Genomic DNA, 22,128 nt, shown 5'->3' with positions numbered 1-22,128 from the left:
CCCTTCACAAAACCAGACTGGTTGCTAGAGATCAAACCTGGTAGAATCTTATCCAGTCTTCCATGAACCACTCTTGAAATGACCTTGTTTATGAAGTTACTCAAGCTAATTGGTCTGAGACCGCCAAAAGTGTGAACTTCTGATTTCTTAGGGATCAACACCAAATTAGTATGAGTTACTGATTGTGGGAGAGTATGACCTTCATAGAAAGTCTGAACCATTCTGAATACATCCATTCCTACAATGTCCCAACATGAATGAAAGAAAGTTCCTTATAATCCATCAGGCCCACAAGCACTCTCTCCTTTAAGTTCAAAAACAGCATTCTTTACTTCTTCCGGGGATGGAAGTGCACAAAGCAAATCATTGCTTTCAGAAGAGACCATCTGTGGAATATGCTTCCGCATGCCAAAATCTAGAGCTTCCTCCTCTTGAGAGAATTGTTGTTGGAAGAAATTAACTGCTTCTGCTGCAAGCTGCTTCTTATCTTCTATCCACTCACCATCAGATATTTGAATTCTATTCACCTGTAACCTTTTTCTCCTTCCATTTACTAAATTGTGAAAAAACCTGGTGTTTCTATCACCTTCAGAGAACCAAGTGTATCCTGCTTTTTGTCTCCAAAACTCTTCCTCATAATGTAAATACTTCTTCAGTTCAGCCTGAGCAAGCTGCAAGACTATTCTATTTTCTGCAGAAGGATCATCTTCAAACAGTTGTTCCTTAATTCTCACTATATCTTCCCTGATGATAAGTTGTTTGAAGATATCTCCAAAAGCCAGTCTACTCCAAGCAGATAGAGCCCCTTTTACTATCTTGATCTTCTGTTTAAAAACCAAAAAAGGATTGCCAATACTCTCCTCAGACCAATTCAGCCTTACTATGTCCAAGAAATCTTTATGCTCAGTCCAAAATTTCAAAAACCTGAATGGTTTTATGAAAAACAACACCATTATATTTAAGAGATTTTAAAAAATAAAATATTTTGTCAAATACGTAAAAATTCTTATCATCTTATTAAGTTATTTAATTCTTAATTATTTCTTATTTAAGAGTTTTAAAAGATACATATTCTAAAAAAAAGGTTATCTTTCTTTATCAAAGGCGTGAATAAAGATTTTTCAACTAAAATATTTATCATCTTTTCTGAATTTCATAAAAATAAATAAAAGCTTTTTATTTATAATTTAATTTGCCTATTTTAATATACTTAGTGACGGATATATTTCATAGGAGGTGTAAGCGTAGAATTTTCATAGTATATGGGATATAAGTTTTTTATTTTGAAACACAAAATATATTTAGAGTTGAATCATATTACAAGAATGTTTAGTGAGAATTCCCAACAGAAAATAGAGAAAATAAATATCTTTACAATTTTTTTATTTGGAAGAGGGGAGAGCATCGTTGTAAGTCGACTGGTTGTTTCATGTACCACATCGGATAAAGACTATAAGGTATTGGCATTTATAAGGAGTAGTTACCTTGTATTACTACCAAAGTGGTTCTTCCGGTAGTTTAAAGGGTGAGTGTAGGATTGACTGTTGGGATGTAGTTAGGAGGGGTGGGGTATGGCTTCTTTTTAGTTGTTGTGGTCTGTCTGTTCAAATTTCGGGGTTTGAGGTTGTGTGTGGGTGTAAGTTTCAATACTTGGGGGTTGTGGACTGTGGTGTTGTGAACAAAAACTGTGGGTGTAAGTTTCAATATTGGGGGTTGTGGTGTTGTCAACATTGGGGTTGTGGTGTTGTCAACAAAAACTGTGGGTGTAAGTTTCAATATTGGTGTTGTGGTGCGTGGGTATAAGTTTCAATATTGGGGGTTGTGGTGTTTCAATATTGGTGTGTTGTCAACAAAACTGTGGGTGTAAGTTTCAATATTGGGGGTTTGTGGTGTTGTCAACAAAAACAACAAATAATTATTAAGAAGTGATTAAATAAAATATTAAATAAATAGTGTATAATTCAATGAAAAAAATACTTATGGAGAAATTAAAAATAACAAAAAGAATTAATGATTAAATTTTATTTCCACAAATTTCTTTTGCCAAAATATCTCTGGATTTTTTCATGCGGACTTGCGGAAAAATCCACATGAAAATTCCTTCTTTCACGAATTTTTACCAAAATTTTTAGTATTTTCCCCAAGAAAATCCGCAAGAACTTACTATGCGTAATCAAAATCCCTGTGTAATAATTACCCACGAAAGGTTTTTTCTTCGGATTTTTTTTTGGCAGGAAAATCCGTAGGAAACTAAGTTACCTGCGAATTTTCATATATAATCCCAATAAAAATCACCATGTAATTTGCACTTTTCTAGTAGTGAGCTTGATGTATATTTATATTTCCAGACTTGTACAAATAATTAGTAAGAAGTGATTAAATAAAAGATTAAATAAACAATGTATAATTCAATAAAAAAATACTTATGGAGAAATTAAAAATAACAAAAAGAATTGATGATTAAATTTTATTTCCACAAATTTCTTTTGCCAAAATATCTCTGGATTTTTTCATGCGGACTTGCGGAAAAATCCGCATGAAAATTCCTTCTTTCACGAATTTTTACCAAAATTTTTAGTATTTTCCGCAAGAAAATCCGCAAGAAACTTACCTATAGAATCAAAATCCCCAGGTAATAATTACCCACGAAGGTTTTTTCTTCGGATTTTTTTTTGGTAGGAAAATCCGCAGGAAACTAAGTTACCTGCGAATTTTCATATATAATCCCAATAAAAATCCCCATGTAATTTGCACTTTTCTAGTAGTGCTTGATGTATATTTATATTTCCAGACTTGTATATTTCGATCTAGATGCTCTTGTATGGATTAGATCAGACTCTGGGTGTATTTTCTTATTTCCGCACTTGATTTATATTATTATCGTCAAACTTACGTGATTTATTCTCTTCCGCTTATTTAGTTATTTATTTATGTTTTTATTATCGTTGGGTTGAGGGTTCGCTTACCAAGGTGAGAAAGGTAAGTGCCGACACGACTTAGCTAAATTGGGTCATGACAACTTCAAGTTATATTTGAAATTTTCATGGCCAAATGCTAATTTTTTTATTTATTTTTTTAAGTGAAAAAAAATTCCGGAAAAAAAGTGAAAATTTCTCATAGCCAAACAGGTGTTATGAGACTAAAGTTCATTTTGGTATATTATACGTATTTTTAGTTTAAGACTACAAAATTTAAAAATCTTTTTTACTTTTTAAAATTTTATATCAAGTCAAACTAAGACTAACAAATTGAAATGGAAAGAGTATTAATTAAGGTTTTAATTTATTAAATTTCCCTTATTAATTATGTTTTGAAAATTAAAATTTGCCTGCTAATACCTTATGATAAGGATATTAATAAAGAAAAATAATAAATTTTTCTTGATTTGTTAATTGAACAAATAAAAAGGAAATTTGTTAACGGCTCTTTTTTTTTTTTTTTTTTTTTTAAGAAAATGGATTAAAACGTTTTTGGTAACGGGCTCATTTTTTTAAAAAAAAAATTGATTAAAACGTTTTTGGTAACCCATTAATTTATCACCCCACCCCCTCGCTTCCTAGGAATTTTTCTTTAAGAAGGCGTGAACTCTTCATTTGTTTGCAACAACCCTTCCATCACATTACCATTTAGTCTCTCTTTTCTATCTTGTAATTAAAAATGGGTTCTGAATCTGTTCCTCTGCAAGTTGAAGTCTTGTCCACAAAGTTCATAACACCATCTTCACCAACACCAAAACACTTACAAAATTACAAGTTATCTTTCTTTGATCAAATAGCTGGAGATGTTCATTTGCCTCTTGTTCTTTTTTATCCACCAAACAACAACAAAAACTCCACTACTCTTAATCATGAACAGCTTGAAGAATCCCTTTCTAGAGTGTTAACTCATGTTTACCCTATAGCTGGTAGATTTACAGATGATTTTTGCTCCATTAATTGCCTTGATCAAGGTGTTAAACTTGTAAAGGCAAATGTCAATAGTAAGCTCGATGATTTTCTTGAACAAGCACATAAGGATGTTAATGCTGCAGTACTTTGTTGGCCACATGATACTTGGGATGTTAATGAAGATAATTTGGCTATTACCCCTCTTGTTATTATTCAAGTAACTAAATTTGAATGTGGTGGTATTGCTTTGTCAATGAGCCATGCCCACATTGCAATGGATGGATACTCGAGTCTCTCCTTTTTGTACGAGTGGTCTGAAGTGTGTAGACTTGGAATTAAAGCACAGGATATCGATTTCTTGAGCTTTAATTTAGGTGAAGTTTTTCCTACAAGAGATTTATCTAAACTTCTACTACCTCGTATTGCTGGAGAAACACGTGCAGAGAGCAAACTAGTTGCGAAGAGATTATATATCGATGAAGCTAACATATCAAAACTACGAGAAGAAATGGGAGCTTTTAGTTTCAAACCTACAAGAGTTGAGATGATTACAGCCATTTTATGGAGGGGTTTAATGAGTTCTTCACAAGTGAAGAACGGAAAATTAAGACGTTCGTTGATGGGAGTCCCAATCAACTTACGAAGCAAGATTTCGTTACCTGAAATCACAAAGTGTTTTGGTAATCTTGTAGTTGAGGCACCTGTAATATTTGTACCTGATCAGCAGAACAAGAATATGGAGCTACGTAACTTGGTGACATTAATAAGGGAAACAGTGCAGAAAACTATTGAACTTTTGAACAAAGAATCACCAGATGAGATAGTCACTGCAGTTGGTGAATTATACAACGAAAGTTTTCTAGATCAAGAATGGGGAGGTAGTGATGAAGTTGACAATTTTACAACTTCGAGTTTGTGCAGGTTTCCTATATTAGGAGCTGATTTTGGTTGGGGAAAACCTTGTTTGATGCATTTTGGATCAAGGCATATGCAAACTTGTTGGTTATATGATGCAGAGTGTGGTAACGGTGTCTGTGTGCAGGTTGATCTTAAGGAGAGTTACATGAGCTTCTTTGAATCCGATCAAGATATCAAGACTTATTTTAAGTTTTAGGCTTTCTTGAATGTTTTTCATTTGGTTGCAATATTTTAATTTTGTGTGTTGTTTGTTGGTGATAAACTACTTTGTTAGCCTTCAAACAAAAGAATAATTTGAAGTTAATCAAGTTCCTTTTGTAATTTCATATGAACTCCAATTCTGTCTCACGGTAAATTAAAATAATGATCCCTTGGGATTAGTGATTGGTTAAACTTCGTTTTTCAAATTCAGATTATTCCTGTCCAAGATTGTCATCTAACAGACATCTGGTCAAAGGGCTACATATATATTTAAACGAAAAAGGGTTAAAAAAAAATGCTGAACATATTAGAAATAATCCAAAAAATGTCCCCTTCACTTATTAGATCGTGAATATTAACTACGTATTTTTTTTTGCTGAAATTTCTTATATATTTACTTAACTCTTATTTCTCTATAATTCTACATTTAAAGTTTTTCGCTTTTTTTCCTTTTTATACCGTTGATCGGTATAAGTATTAAACTTTCTTACTTGGTATCATTACATTATCAAGTAATTTTGCTATTTGACTTATATTTTCATAGATTACTTTCCTTTTCATAATATATAGAAGATATATTGATATAATTTATATTTTAATAATTTTATTTGGTTGCTTGAAATTCTTGTATTGTTCAAAATTTTTATTTGTAACATTATTTGTTATGATTTCTGTTGCGTGATTTTATTCATAATATAACTTTGCTAATAACAATCCAAATGATGTTTTCATCTCATATTCTGGGTCGTTATAGGGGCTTTGACCATTATTTAATATTTTCAGTGACATGCGACTTTGTATTAAATTGTTGCTTGTCCACTTCCCTCTGTTTTAATATAATGTATATAAACAAAGATTTACTTATTTTTGAACTTCTCTATTTATTTCTAATCTTTTATTATATTACTCAAATATTTTATTATTTAAAATTGTATTAATTTTATAATAATATTGTTTGAATTTATCAATGATACTATCAAAGTTAATTCAAAGATAGTTGAAATATTGATAGTCTCAAAAATGAGCCAAGAATGAAAATTGCAGTGTAGTTCATGAATTCTGACTTGCTATATGTTTGCGCATAATTTAGTTTCTGAAAAATATTTATTATTCAAAAGCATTTATTTTTTCCCTAAAATCTTAGTCAAACACCTCAATTTCTAAAATAAACACTTAAAAAAAAAAAAAAAAAAAAAAAGAACTTTTGATTTCTCATAAGCTTGGATTAACATGCTAAATTACCAATTTCTCAATCTTCGTTTATATGGGTAATCCATTCAATATCTCTCTCTCAACATTGGATTAATTGATAAATTATTACGACCATTTAATAACAATGAAAACACATAATATAATAATTGTGACCATACCATTCTGATTTAAATATTATAGTACTCAGGTTCCATAGACGGTAGCAAAATTTCAATACCCTTATTATTGTTTTCTTTTTTCACAGCTCTTCAATAATTATACCGAGTATGTGGAATTAAAGAATCAACCGCTTTTTTCGACATCTTTATATGTTTTCTAATAAAAATGAGATATACTGCTTTATCCCAAGAATCATATGGGCATGTTTATCCCCTTCCTTCTCCAACGTAACTCTTGTAAAAACTCTAAACCATTTTCACTTACCACGGAAACCTTATCATAGATTCTCACCAAAGTAAGATGCAACAACATCTTTTCGACAATAATATCTTGCAGATAGTCATCTAACAGACATCTGGTCAAAGGGCTACATATATATTTAAACGAAAAGGGTAAAAAAAAAATATGCTGAACATATTAGAAATAATTCAAAAAATATCCTCCTTCACTTATTGAATCAAATTTGTCAGTCCATCTACCTATTAAATAAAAAATATCTTTAACGTACTAAAAAAAGGCTTAAAAAATGCCCTCCTTCAACCTATTATTGAATTAATTTATTTATTTTTAAGCAAAGCAACTAGCACGAGGCTAGTTGTAATTTATTAATCAAACAAAATTATGTACAGAAAGGAAATTTAAAAGTTTCAGGAAAACAAAACAATAACAAAGGCCAAAAGTGTATGAAAACCAGATGAAACAGACGCATAAAACTGAAAATGGCTTGACCTGCAACAACTTTTCAAGCCTTGGTTTGATTCCATCTCAAGACACCTCAAAAGCTCTCACCAGGTGTTATGAGATCAAATACCAATAAAAGGATCCTTCCAACTAAGAACTTTGCAATGTTAGACCTCTATCAGTCTGAAAAACTATTTCTGAACTCCATGATGTGCATCTAAAATCATCTTGTAATTTAGTTTATCAGTCATTGAACACCACTACTATTGGTTAAATTTATCTCTAACGTTATTTTCAAGCTTAATATTAGTTCAACTATATGGCTTTTAATTAAATACATGATCTTTATTTATCGGTCAATATAAAATTTGGCCTAACCTAAAATGCCCCGATCCATTTACGACCTAACCCACCACAAAACAAATTTTAAATTCATGTAGCTAAGCTATAAAATTTTAAGGTGAGAAGAAGATCTTATTGCTTAGCCACGTTAATTTAAAAGGAAATTTTGTATTGGATTAAACCATGGATGAGCCAAATCCTTTTGGGTGAATTTATATGGACTAATAAATACTGCAGTGTGAGGCACAAGTATAAATTGTTGTGTGAGAGTTGTACGATTTTGGTCCCACAATCTTAATCATCACTTCCTACTTCAGTCTTTACCTACCGACCTTTCTATGAGTCAGGAACCAAAATAACCTCATAAAAAGGTTTTTGAACCAAACTATCCCAACAAAAAAAAAGTTATAAAATTGTCTTTAACGCAGTAAATTACTACGCTAAAGCACTTAACTGGGACGGCACCGTTAAGTGCTTTAGCGTAGTAATTTACTGCGCTAAAGGGGTCCATGTTTTTTTTTTTTTTGGCCCTTTTGGTTAACCCCTCTTTCATTACACTTTTTAACGTACTTTGACCATAGATTAATCATGCTTCGGGATCCCGAAACTTCAATATTTTATATAGAATCCTACTTATTTTTGTGCGATTAATAAGATAAGCTCAATACATCAAGGATAAGAAAATCTTCGGATTGCCGTTTTAGTGGTTGAAAAGTGCTCGAACACTTTTTACGAATACTTAAAGCTAATGACACCAAGCCTTCAAACAAAAATAGCGTTCGAGCACTTTTCAACCACTAAAACGGCAATCCGAAGATTTTCTTATCCTTGATGTATTGAGCCTACCTTATTAATCGCACAAAAATAAGTAGAGTTCTATATAAAATATTGAAGTTTAGTGGTAAGCATGAAAAGTACGTCGTAAAAAGTACAATGAAAGAGGGGTTAACTAAAAGGGCTAAAAAAAAACGATCTTTGCCTTATCCCTTAAAGCACTTATACTATATATTATAAGTGCTTTAGCATAGTATATTTACTACGCTAAAGGCAATTTTGTAACTTTTTTTTTAATTTAAACAAAAAACCATTTTCTGAGGTTATTTTGGTTTCGGACTCCCTTTCTATTCACGGCTCACGGCACAAAAATTCTATTATAATGTGTTACATGTGACTAGTTGTACGAGGCTATACATTATCTGACATTTAAAATTTGTAGGCCTCTTCTAAACCTGTTAATCATGGTTGCAAAGAAATCCGGATTCTAACAAACAGTTAATTTTCGGTTAAAAAATCGGAATCCCGCCATGGAGGTTAAAAACCCGAAACCGGCACCGGTCCGGTTCAAACAAGTCCAAAACCTCTTTTTTTTTGTTTTTTGTATAGTATATATATATTATAGTATTTATGAGTATATTGTAGGTATATTTACATATGTTATATAAGTTTACAAGTAAAGTTTATATATTTAGCCGACTAACAAAGCACAATGAAGTCTCACATATATATATATATATATATATATATATATATATATATATATATATATATATATATATATATATATATATATATATATATATATATATATATATACATACATATATACTTATAACTTATATATTATAACTTAAGTTATTTATAGCTTAATTTTTTTCTAAGTTTATAAATTTTTTTTATATATATATATATAGTTATACTACATATACCTAAAATATAGTACGAATATACTTATATATATCAATATACTTAGGTTATATAACTTATATTTATATATATATATATATATATGTTTAAGTTATATGTATACTATATATTATAAGTATATTCTTAGTATATTTTAATTATTTTTCAAGTATATAACTTTCTAGTTTTTAATTTAAGTAGATGTATATTATAAGTATATTCTTAGTATATTTTAGGTATATTCCTAACTTAATATAATTAAAAATATGAACACAAGTAAATAGAAGAAAGCTCAATGAGCCATATATTTTATTCATTCTTGGATAACATTTATTTGCAAGTTGTAGTTTTTTTTTAACTTGCAAATAATACATGAGTTGCAAAGAAATAGTAGAATAATAAAATCACCAATTCTCAATCATTTGGTTAATTTACCCCATATCGTATTCGGCCATGGAGATATCTTCAAAGTCTTCCATTTGGTCCGGTCCACTTGCTATCAAATCTTCAATCTCTTCCTCTTCGCCTTCCTCCGCTTCTAAGTTTTGGTTGCGTCGCTCCGATCTAATTTAATCGCGAATGCACACTAGTACTTGCAAGCTAAAGCCGGATAATGAGTGTCTATGGTCTCCAATTTGTTGTCTTCCTTGGCTAAATGTACCGTCCGAAGCTTACGGTTGATACTTGAACCGTAAGGATATCTCGAGCCATTCTTGAGAGTATCGGATGACTTGCCTTGTATTTCTTCCACCATGCTAAGACGTCCAACTCATCTAGTTCCTTGATATCCACATTTGGCTGCATCAAATAAAAATTACATTCATCAAAGTTTGCACTACAAGAAGGAGTTGCTGTGAATGTAAAACTTTTAAATGCGGCAAACCCAACAAGCCCTTTTTGCTACTTTGAGAAGTAGTAGGGCGTGGAGTAACGGGTGTAGCATGTTCTTCCAAATTAGACTAATAAGTAAAAACTTTTCTAAACTCGTCATCAATAGCGAGTTCGGCTTCAGCTAAAGATGCTTGAACTCCTTCTTCAATTTTTAAAAATGTATAAATTTGACCAACCAATGCTCTAGTATAAGACACTTTTAAATAAGGATTTAAAAGAGAACCCAATATAAATAAAGTTGGGATGGGAAAAAAATACTTCTTAAATTTTGTTGTCATATCAAAAATAGCCGCTTGTAACCGAGTTTATATTTATACTCTTATAAAACTCTAGCTATTTTCACTACGTAGGCTAAAATTTCGGTTACCGTGGGATATAATTGTTTAGAAAAAGCAAGAGTTGCATTATAAAAAAATTCTAAGAGTTCAACACATTCCTTAACATCTTCCCAATGCGTAAAATTTAATCAATCATCATTATTAATATTATATTTGTTGTGAACTTGTTGTATAGGAATCCTATACTCATATGCTTGTTGTAGCAAAATGTAAGTGTAGTTCCACCTAGTCTTAATTTCTACTTGAATTTTCCTAGGTCTAAGGTTATTTTCCACACAAGCATTCTTAAAATCTCTAAGTCTTCCCCTATTAGCATTACAAAAAAGAAACGCAACCGCATCTCTAACTTTTTTAATAGAATCGTCAAAATACACAAAACCATCTTTAACAATTAAGTTTAAAATGTGATAACTACATCTCACATGAAAAATATTTTTTAGAGGAGGGTTTAATTCTCTTTTTAAAAGACCAATCGCCTTTGTATTATTAGAAGTATTATCTAAAGCAATACAAAGTGTTTTTCTATAAATGTTAAAAAATCTCATAATAGTAGACATTGAATCCGCTAAAAATTTTCCATCGTGACGACCTTTTCCTTCATCATATAAAAAAGATATAATTCTTTTTCGCATAACCCAATTTTCATCAACCCAATGACAAGTAATAGCAAAAAAATCTAACTTGTTAAGACTAAGATCCAAATCAGCAGTAAGAGAAACATTACAATTTAAAGAATTAAATACATGGCGCAAATAAAATCTATATTTTTTATACAAATCTATAACATCCGCTCTACAAGTACTTCTAGGAATACCCTCAAATAACGGATTATAACAACGTTGAATGTAAGTAACAAATCCCAAACCCGAAAGAAAGAAAAATGGTAAACAATCATAAGCTACCATTTTAGCTATTTCTACACGCTCTTTTTTCTTGTCATACTTAAAATTTTTACCGGTTCGTGGGTCTATCGTCATTTGAATACCCCCTATATTTGAACCCGTTTGCTCTCCCCAAACATCCATATGTTTCTTTCTCATATGACCATTTAGTGTACCCGTTCCACCATCCTTACTAGTTTCTTGCCTAAAAGTAAATACTTGTCCACATAGGATACATTTAGCTGTTTGGCTTTCCCTATCCTTAGTCATAAATTTTCAAATTTTAGCAGTTGGCTTACGAGTTCTAGGCGGTTTGTCTTGTGTATGTGATTGTGCAGGACATGTATGTCCTATGGGATTTTCGGGGGCTTGTGTTTCATCATCATCATCATCATCATCAATTTCATTAAAAGTGTCGATATAATGTTGTTGCATTGCCTCATGACCTAAAAGTAAATTATTTCCACCAAGATCAATACCTAAATTAGGTGTTTCTTCCACAAATGTTTCCTCATTAAGCCCACCCCTAACAATACCACTACTACCGGCATCACGTCTAAATCTCTTCGCCATTATTAAATAGAATTAATTTAAATCACACTCAAATAAATCACAAGAAAATAAATTGCAACAAATTAAATTACTAGAATTAAATTCGTAAATTAAATTGCAAAAAATAAAGATAGAGTTGGAACGAAGGTACCAAATTGCCGGACTAATTTCCAACAAAGTGAAGGCGGCTAGAATTGCAAATCCACCAAAGCTACTTTGGATTGTTGCAAAATCACCAACTCCACCAACAATATTATAATTGCAAAATTAATAATTGAAACTATAATAAGACTTTATAATATTTATTTGAGAGAAATTTAAAGTGACTAATTGTTGTAAAGTAACTATAATTGAGAGAAAGAGAAGAGTGAATTAGTGTGGATTAAAATGAAAATGGAGAGGGGTTTATATAGGGGTGGGGGATGGGTTAAAGTGTTAAAAAAAACGTTTGGGGAGTTGGGGGTAAAAAATGGGTTTGGGACTAATTTTTGGGCTAGAATTGCAAACAAAGCCATTTTTAAAAATGGACTGTTGAAACCCTTTATAATAATTTGGCCACAATTAAAAAAAATAAAAAATTAAATCGATCGGTTTTACCGGTTTCGATTTTACCGGTTTAACCGGTTCCGGTTCCAAAAAAATAGAAACCGGAACCGGTAGTTAATATACGGTTAACCGCAAGTTACGGTTTAAAAAATAATTTTGAGGTTTTACCGGTCCAGCGAAAAAAACAAGTAAACACTTAATCGGTTTGAACCGGTTAACCCGAACCGGTTGACGGGTTTAGTCTCTTCTTCTCATCAATTTCCCCATATGATATGGGCCCCATCTCCCTTTCTCATTTCCTTATTCATCTTTTTTTTTTTTCCGCATCTCTTATAAATGTTTGAGAACTTGAGCCAAAGAAAAAAGTATATATATATTTTTTTTTTTGCATCAGAAAAAAAAAATCTATGGGAGTGCGCCATTTTAGTCCCATAATCTTAATCATCACTTCCTTCTTCTCTCTTCACCTACCGCCTTTCCTTCAATTCACAACACAAAAATTTTGTTATTGGTTAGATAAGATTAGTTATTGTCAAATCTCTCTATAATGGCAGTATTTGTTCGAAAATTTTATGGTTGTTATAGTGAGGTGTTGTTATGTATATATACTGACATTTGATATTTAGATCTCATTTAACTATTACAAATAAAAGTACGCAAACAATTAATTTTTTGTATTTTTTATGTTATAAACGAAAATAATATACTTGTTAATTTTAAAATCTCAATTGATTTTCATATCTCATTAATTAAAAATTGAAAAGACTAATCAATTATTAATAAATTCATAACTAGTTGTACCATACCGATAAAGAATTAAAATCTAAGGAACATATGCATTTAAAATTGATTGATAATTTAAATATTTCAAAGTTTGACATAAGAATTCTACAATTGTAGGTTGTTACGTAAATTTCAGTCTCTTAGTGATAATGTAACGATCCGCTTGGTTGTTTTGAGCTTTTAAGCTTGTTTTCCCCAAAATACCCTTTCCGTAGCTTTATCTTGGTATTGATGACTTGCGGGAATGGTGTTGCGATTCCCAAGACAATACGGCGAGTTTTGGATTAGTTTTAACAAAATTGGAAGTTCTTAAGTTAAGGAATGAAGAAGTTTGACCAAAGTCAACATCGGGGGTAGATGCGTCATTTTTGAAGTTTCGTCGATTCCATTAGGTCAGAAATGTAGTTTCTGACTTAGTTACCCTCCATTGGTTGGAGTCCCGAGGCATTGTGTGTGATTAGATCGTTGGGTGAAAATCTAGTATTTTGAAGAATTGGAGTTGGCCTTGGTTAGCACCGGGTCAAGCTGACCTCTTTTGCGAATTCTAAGTGCGCGAGCAGGTTCATGTGTGTTTTTTTGAAATGCATATATGGTTTGTGTACAGAAGGTTTTGAATGAGATTCGGGTATTGAATCGAAGATTGGAAGCAATTTAAGAAAAATTTGATCTTCTGGGGTGATTTGGGGGTCGTAATGGCGATGAAGAAAAAATTTTGGATTTAAAACAATATTGCCTAAAATTTTGGATTTAAAACAATATTGCCTTCGCGGCATGGCAGTCGTGATCGCGATGAAAAAAAATGCCTGAAGATTGTTTTAAAAATTAGATCGGAATTTGGAGTGTTTTGGCTATATTTTGAATTCTAGAGCTCGATTTGGGGTGGTTTTCGTGGCTAGTTTTTGAAAGGGGGTAAGTAGATACCTTTATTTTAGTGTTTCTCCATAATTATTTCTACTCATTATTGTTTTATCCGTATTTAGGTTGAAGAAATTGGGTTTTTTGAGCCCTAAAATTAGGGAATGGAAAATCATTGATTTGAGGGTCAATTCATGGATGAAATTGGTTGATTTTCTGGATTTAGAACCTATAGGCTATGGGTAAATCGATTTTACAATAAAATTTCAGTTTTGCCCTTCTAGGCTAGGGGTTGGCTTTTGGGGTTTCAAAATAAAGTATAGCAACATGGGTATCGTTGGACTCGTCTAACCTCATAGAATACCATTTTGACTAGATTTAACTCATTTGACGAATTTAGACTCGGTAGAGCTTCCGGAAGGCTTATTTTTCGCTTGGATCGAGATTGAGATGGTTTAGAGGCATTGACGAAAGGCAATCCGTTTGTAATGGGACTTCAAATCTAGGGCAAGTTGAGACTTACTAGGCCCTTATGTAGTGCTAAATGTTGGTTAATGTAACTAAGGATTGTAATGGAGAATTGGAGGTCATGTACTCGTGAGGTGACAAGCACTTGTACAGGTACCGATATAAATGTATGTGCAACTAAAATATGAAATAAACATGCGAAGTGACGGAGATTATGTGTTTAACTTTCGAGTCATGAAGGTGGTGGATAATTCCATAAGGCTGGTAAGATTGATGTTTACTTGGGTTATGAAGGCCATAGTTGATGGAATACTTATGAATATTGACTTGATTTGCATTCATCACTCCACATCTCGTCTAAACTATGAAAAGGACATATATACTTGACACTGACTTGATATTATACATTTTCATGGTGTATGCAAATCCAATAATATTTTTATGATATTATTGACATTTGATTGATGAAATAGAGGCCGAATATTGGATATGGTACATGAACGGAGTAATGATGATATTATAGCCAAACAGCCGGGACTCGATGTGATCTAGGAGACCTGATATTCCCGGTGGATATATGGACCTGATGAGTCCCCTATGGATCATGTGAAACCTACTGCAGGACCTTGTGTATACCGGTGCATATGGCCATTGCATTGCATACTATTCACTTGCGTTGTATACATTCACTTGCATCTTATGTCATTTATGCTTCTATGACTTGATTTCATGCCTTATGTGCCCTAGTTGATATAAAGATGGGATATTAAACTTGCCACTTAGAAATATGGGATCTTTACACGGTATTTGGTATTTATAAAAAATATCAAAATACGAAATATCGTACCGAAATATATAGTTACATATACAATTCATATATATTAGTATTATAATACTAACAAATATATAAACTAATTAAAATTGGTATAAAACTAATTGTTTAGACGTTGAAATTTTGACTAATCTATCTTGATTGAATTGCTTTTTTCGTGTAATTGATTTACGAAAGGAATTGTTGGTGTTTTTTTAAAAATATTTTTAAGGGGTTAATCCGTTCACTACAAAAAAAAGGGTAATTTGTGGAGGTTGAAAGTTGAATTCACGGAGGTTTTAGCCTCTACTATTTGCTAGAAGAGGCTAAAACCTCCGCCAATTGCAACTTTTAACATCCGCAAATTACCCATTTTTTTGTAGTGGTTATACTCCCTCCGTCCCAAAAAGATTGTCTTCCTTTCCTTTTTAGTCTGTCTCAAAAAGATTGACACATTTCTATATTTAGATACAATTTAATTTTATAAGATGATTTATCGCCACATAAATATCTAAGGTTTATTTTGGATCACATTTCAAAAGCCTTTCTTTGTTTTTTAAATTTTTTGATAAGTCAAATTAAAATAATCCTTTTGAGACGGAGAAAATAGTTGAGAATAAGAACTGTTTGAGAACAAGAGTCAAAGAACAAGTACAATTAATTCTATGATTTGAGCCCCCAGTCTTCATCATCGCTTCCCTCTTCTCTCTTCTACCTACTACCTACCGAAAAACTTTACAATGCGTGAGGCATAAATATGACATGGTGTGTGAGGGAGTATTTTATTACAATTATATTGTGGGGCCCACCACTTTATGCTCTTCCTTCTCTTCCTTCCTTCTTCCAGGTTTTTTTGTCATTTCTCTCTCCTCTTTCCTATTTTTCTCATTTTTTTTTTCATTAATTTTAAAACTAATTCTATTATATGCAGATCAATTTTTTAAAGATATTCTTCCATTTTATTATTTAGCTATTCAATTTTTTCTTAAAAAATCAGTTAAACTCCGTACAAGTTTAAAAGAAAATAATTGACACTCCAAAAAAAAATTAATGTAAAAATTGATAACCAAAAATGAATGTAGGATGCTTTTAGAAATAAAAATGCCTTAGGAAATTTATTGGAATTCTTTTTTTACCTTTTCTTTTGGTATATATTATTCAAAGTTGCTACATTCTGTATATGAGAAATTCAAAGATCTAAGTGTCATCAAAGTAGACCCTGAATTTAGTGGTGTGCAAAATCGATTTAATCGATAAACTGAACTGGAAAAAAAAAAGTTATCTGTTTAGCAATCTATTTGGTTAATTATTTTTTAAGTTTTATGGACTACCGGCTCGATTTCAAATTTTAAGTTCTATTAACAGTTAAATCGATAACTCAATGAGGACATAAGATCTTACTAATATTACCTTTAATAAGTATGTTTTAGTGATATTTTCTCTGTGAAAGATGTGGGAGGCCAAACCAATTGTGTTCGAAGACAACTGGTTTAATCGGTAAAATGAACTAGTAACGTGTTTGAACCTATGTCCTTATTGGGTTATCGGTTTAACCGTTAATATAACATAACAATTGAAATCGAGCTGGTAGTCCGATAAAATTTAAAAAATCATTAACCAAATAGATTGCTAAACCAATAACGTTTTTTCTGTTCAGTTTATCGGTTAAATCAATTTTTGGACACCCCTAAATTTAGGGTCCTACTTTGATGACACTTAGGACTTTGAATTTCTCAGGTATAGAATGTAGCGACATTGAATTGAATATATACTAAAAGAAAATTCTTATGTAGCAACTTTGATTTGAATATATAATTAAAAAAAAAAAAGAGAGAGAGAATTCCAATAAATTTCCTATTAATAGAACTTAAAATTTCAAATCGAGCTAGTAGTCCATAAAATTTAAAAAATCATTAACTAAATAGATTGCTAAACCAATAACGTTTTTTCTGTTCAGTTTATCGGTTAAACCGATTTTTGGACACCCCTAAATTTAGGGTCTACTTTGATGACACTTAGGACTTTGAATTTCTCGGGTGTAGAATGTAGCAACTTTGAATTGAGTATATACTAAAAGAAAATTCTTATGTAGCAACTTTGAATTGAATATATACACACAAAAAAAAAAAAAAAAAAAAAAAAAGAATTCCAATAAATTTCCTGTTACTAGAACTTAAAATTTCAAATCGAGCTGGTAGTCCATAAAACTTAAAAAATCATTAATCAAATAGATTTCTAAACCAATAACTTTTTTTTCTTTTGGTTCAGTTTATCGATTAAATCGATTTTTGCACACCACTGAATTCAAGGTCTATTTTGATGACACTTAGACCTTTGAATTTCTCGGTTACAGCAACTTTGAATACTATATACCAAAAGAAAAAAAATAATTCCAATAAATTTCCTAAGGTGTTTTTACTTTTAAAAATATCCTACATTCATTTTATATTATTAGTTTTTACATTAATTTTTTTTTTTGGGAGTGCTAATTATTTTCTTTTAAACTTGTATGGAGTTTAATTGATTTTTTAAGATAAATTGAACAGCTAAATAATAAAATGAAAGAATATCTTAAAAAAATTGATCTGCGTATAATAAAATTAATTTTAAAATTGATGAAAAAAAGAACATGAGAAAAATAGGAAAGAGGAGAGAGAAATGACAAAAAAACGTGGAAGAAGAAAGGAAGAGCATAAAGTGGTGGGGCCATAATATAAATGTAATAAAATACTCCTTCACACATGATGTCATATTTATGCCTCACTCATTGTAAAATTTTTCCTACCTACCGTCCCTCTTTCCATTCACAGGCCACAGCACATAAATTTTATTGATGTGTTAGTTGCACTTGTATGAGGGCATTCATTATTTGACATTTAAAATTGGGAAAAGGTCAAAAATACCCCTTTATTTTAGAAAAAGAGTTAAAAATATTCTCCAAATTTATTTTGGATAAAAAATACCCCTCTCATTCTTAAAGTTTTCAAATATACCCCTCTCTTGACGGAAATTATCCCCAAAAATAATTCAAAATTATTTTTTAAATCTGCTCCATCATTTAAATCTAATTCAACTAAATAATAACCCATAAGATTCTCTTATTCCCCCAATACGTAGGTTTGAAGTTTGAGGGTAGCTGTACTTGTATGAGGGCATTCATTATTGTAGGTCCCTACTTCTCGTCCATTTACAATAGTTTGTAAAGAGGTAGGATTGGCTTATAAGTACTTGTATGAGGGCATTCACTATTTTAGGTCCCTACTTCAAAAAATAATTGGGTCATCTTATCCATTTACAATATCTCACTTACTCCATGAGTTGTAAGATTTAAGGATCCCACAATCTTAATCATCACGTCCTTCTCTCTTCACCTACCGCCCCTCATATTATTCACATCAATAAAAGTATATTATAAAATGTGTTAGATATGACTAGTTATTATATTATGAGGGTATCCATTTTTGACATTTAGGTGCTGTTTGGTCATAAAAATTATTTATTTTTTTTTACATTTTTTATTTTTGGGCGTTTGGTCATAAATATTCGAAATATAACTTGAAGTTGTATTCTGGAATACCAAAAATAAGAAAAACTTATTTTTCAATTTTTTTCCATTTTTTTCACCCTGTTATAACTACATTTCACTAAAAACTACAATTTCAAAAACTATGGCCAAACACAATTCAACTTCAAAAATTCCAAAAAAAGTGAATTTGTTTTTGGTATTTATGGCCAAACAACACCTTAAAATTTGTAAGTCCCACCTTCTCATTAATTTACTATATCTTCCTTTCTCGATTTGTTTCATTTCCCTATTCATCTTATATTTTCCGCCTCTTCAACAGACTAGTGTCATTAGCCCGGGCTCAAACTGCCTTAAAATTTTAGTTTGCAGATATCTTTTGAATTTTTTTCTGCTCTTGCTTCTTTGATTTTGTAGCATCAATATGATGCTTCGAAAGATTTCTAAAATATTAAAGTACAAAAACGTACCTGAAAATTAAAGGAAAGTATTTTTCTTAGTTTATATATTAGACTTACAAAAAAAAAATCAATCATTTGAATGCTCTTCTAATTTCATTTTACTGAAATTTTTGAGATTAAATTATCCGATGATTTAAATTGGGTTTTCGTATGTTAAATTAATTTCATTTGTTTCTTTGAATTGAATCCATATTGACTAACTTATTTTTTTTAACCAAAGAAATTACAGTATTCAATGTCAAAAATATTTGATGCACAAATATTGTTGCATGATGAAATCAATAAAGTTAACTTACAAATAAATATAAATAATTAAAAGCCTTGATACTACAAGAATTTTTTATAGATATTCTTTCAAATTAAATCACAAAAAAAAATACTGGAAAGTCAATAGAATTAATTGTTCTGACTTTAAGCTTTTTCTTACTTTCCAAAAGGTGCATGTTAAAAAAATAACATTTTTTTTTACCTTTTCTTAATTTAATAAACAATTTTATGAAATCTACATTGTAATAACTTTTTCATGTTAAACGTAACTATTTTGTCCTAAACTATATAAAATATTGATTATCCGATATTTTTCAAAACATTTTAATAATTTAAAAAAAAAAGTAAAAAATATAGTTTTTTTCAACTGTCTAGTATTATTACTGTTTGAAAATCAAGTTGTATTTTCTTTAACTGCATTATTTTTTCAAACATTTTCAGAATATATAAAAATAATATTTTATAGTTACTCTTTTAATATAGTAAATAAATTTTATGTTAGCAATGTGCATACGTAAAATTTGATTAATTAACTACCGTATTTCCGGAATTTATTTTTTTGATTGAGACAGAGGGACTGTAATTTAAATTTTAATACATTTTTGAAGTATTTAACGATGATATATGTTATTTATATTTATTATTTTAATTTAAAACTTAATCCAAACTTAAGTGAAATCTTTATAAATTACTTATGTTCGCCAGCAAGTACGGCATAAGACTATAGGAGAAAATTAAAAAGAAATTACTAAATGGACGAATAAAATATTAAAATAGCAAAATGATAAATGGTATATAAAATCAATAAATAATAAATAGTATTATCAGAATAATATTTTAATTCAATAGTTAAGCCTATATTAAGATAGAATTGAATGACATGATAATTCTTTATGCGTCTATAATAAATTCTTAAGAAAAAACATAATTTGAAACAAGTTTAACATAAAAGACTCAAATATGTATGAGTATGCTTTGTGGGGCCTCTATAACCTTTTCCGTTACATCATTATTTTTAGTGGCATGAAAAAGTCCATAAAGTTGTCAAAATTAATCAAAATGTGTGAAGATTCACAAAGCCAATTAAAATTTTAATTAGGAGTAAAAAGAGTCAAAAAAAGCATTAAAATTTCAATTAGGAGTAAAAAGAGTTAAAAAAAATTCACGTTACAAAAAATGGGTATTCTCCCTTATATATAGTAGTAATGTTTGAGAACATGAGTCAAGGCACAATCCATTTCCAATATTTTGCTCCTATCATGAGAAGCTGAACACTTTTTGCTATTATTCTTGTAATCACTCAACCTCTCATTTTGAGTGTTTATGTTTCAAAATATGTTATAGGTGTCAATAATACAATTTGGGACTTATTGACATGATTTGGGATAAGTTCTGAGGGGCTTGGGTGACTTTCGGCACTCTTGCATGACTAGAAATAATGCATTTTTGTTGGTGTAACCTTTGGCATGATTGCACAGGCTGCACCACGATTGTGAAGAAGTTTAGGAAAATCTGCGTGATCGCGCCCGTATGGCGTGATCGCACGTAAGGAATCTCAAAGTTGACCTGCAGCTTCGAAGGTTTATGCACGATCCGCAAGCTTGTCCGCAATCGTGATGTGAAAACAACTTAGCGCGGTGTGATTAATTTTCCATTTCTCCCTTTTCTCCATCGTTTCATTTCTCGTGGAGCTGCTGGATCTTTGTCTTAATTCATGATCCTATGGAGTTTTGATAACTGACAAACATTGTACGAATGAAAATCAATGTACAAGGAAGAATAAACAAATATGTACAATAACGAGGTCCTTAACATCTCTCCAAAAGGAACTAGTGAAATGTACAACACAAATGCAAAAGGACTCGTAGAGAATAGTGGTCCTTCGTAAAGAACTGTGAGACTATTTGGTCCACAAAGAAGAAGTTGTTCCACGCGCACAAAGAAAATCTTAGAGAACTGTAACATTAAAGTTGCTCGTGTTATAATGGAGAGTTGCAAAAATCCTATAAGAGATAGGTCGTGGTTTTTGCCTCTCCGAGCAAGGAGTTTTCCACGTGAAAAATACTTGTGTTGATTTTCTCTTCTGTACTTTTCCTTCTTGCATAGTTACTGAAAGAACCTGATTCTTTCAGTTCATAGGTCACAGCAAATTATCAATGGATATTAGAGCTAGATCTTTCAATAAAGACTAGCACCATGAAAGACTAAGGATGGTCGAATCTCCTGAGTTCAAGAAGGATAACAACAACAAGGCTGACCATGCTTCAATGATAAATATTATGGCCGATGGAAAGTAAGATGCAAGACTTATCATTCGGGAGAGGATCTCAGAGCTATTAGATATTATACAAGTTATGCAAAAACAATTCTCATGACCACCGATGACAAAGGTCAAAACCGTTATTAAGAAAAGAGAAACATAAGATGCGAAGAAGACATCATGACCCAAATGAATATCCAAGCAAATAAGTTACTTATTTATGGCGACATTAAGTCACGAATACAAATGCAGCCCTTCTTGTAGAACTTTCAAAAGTGAGAGATAATTACGTACACCAAATACGAGGGAACACGTCGTGTGGCAAAGATGTAACGGACCGTTTGGTCATTATTTCATTTTTTGACCCATTTACCCTATCGACCCTTCCCAGCTCGTTAGATGATTTTTA

At 31.0% G+C, this 22,128-nt stretch overlaps 1 protein-coding gene across 1 annotated transcript; it reads left to right on the top strand.

Annotated features, from left to right (window-relative positions):
• The first annotated feature begins 3,591 nt into the window (after nt 1–3,591).
• LOC132031510 (acyltransferase Pun1-like) lies at nt 3,592–5,131 on the top strand. Its single transcript, XM_059421505.1, has one exon. It carries the CDS (start codon nt 3,658–3,660, stop codon nt 4,999–5,001), a length of 1,344 nt encoding a protein of 447 aa, XP_059277488.1. The 5' UTR covers nt 3,592–3,657; the 3' UTR covers nt 5,002–5,131.
• The last annotated feature ends 16,997 nt before the right edge of the window (nt 5,132–22,128 follow it).

Source organism: Lycium ferocissimum, chromosome 9 (genome assembly GCF_029784015.1).
Source record: "Lycium ferocissimum isolate CSIRO_LF1 chromosome 9, AGI_CSIRO_Lferr_CH_V1, whole genome shotgun sequence".
NCBI lineage: Eukaryota > Viridiplantae > Streptophyta > Magnoliopsida > Solanales > Solanaceae > Lycium > Lycium ferocissimum.
The sequence above is the reverse complement of the archived record's forward strand: the minus strand, read 5'-3'. Positions and strand labels throughout refer to the sequence as shown.

Bases quoted from the DNA above. Each gene is read 5' to 3' on its own strand.
- LOC132031510 (XM_059421505.1), top strand. From the start codon at position 3,658: ATGGGTTCTGAATCTGTTCCTCTGCAAGTTGAAGTCTTGTCCACAAAG.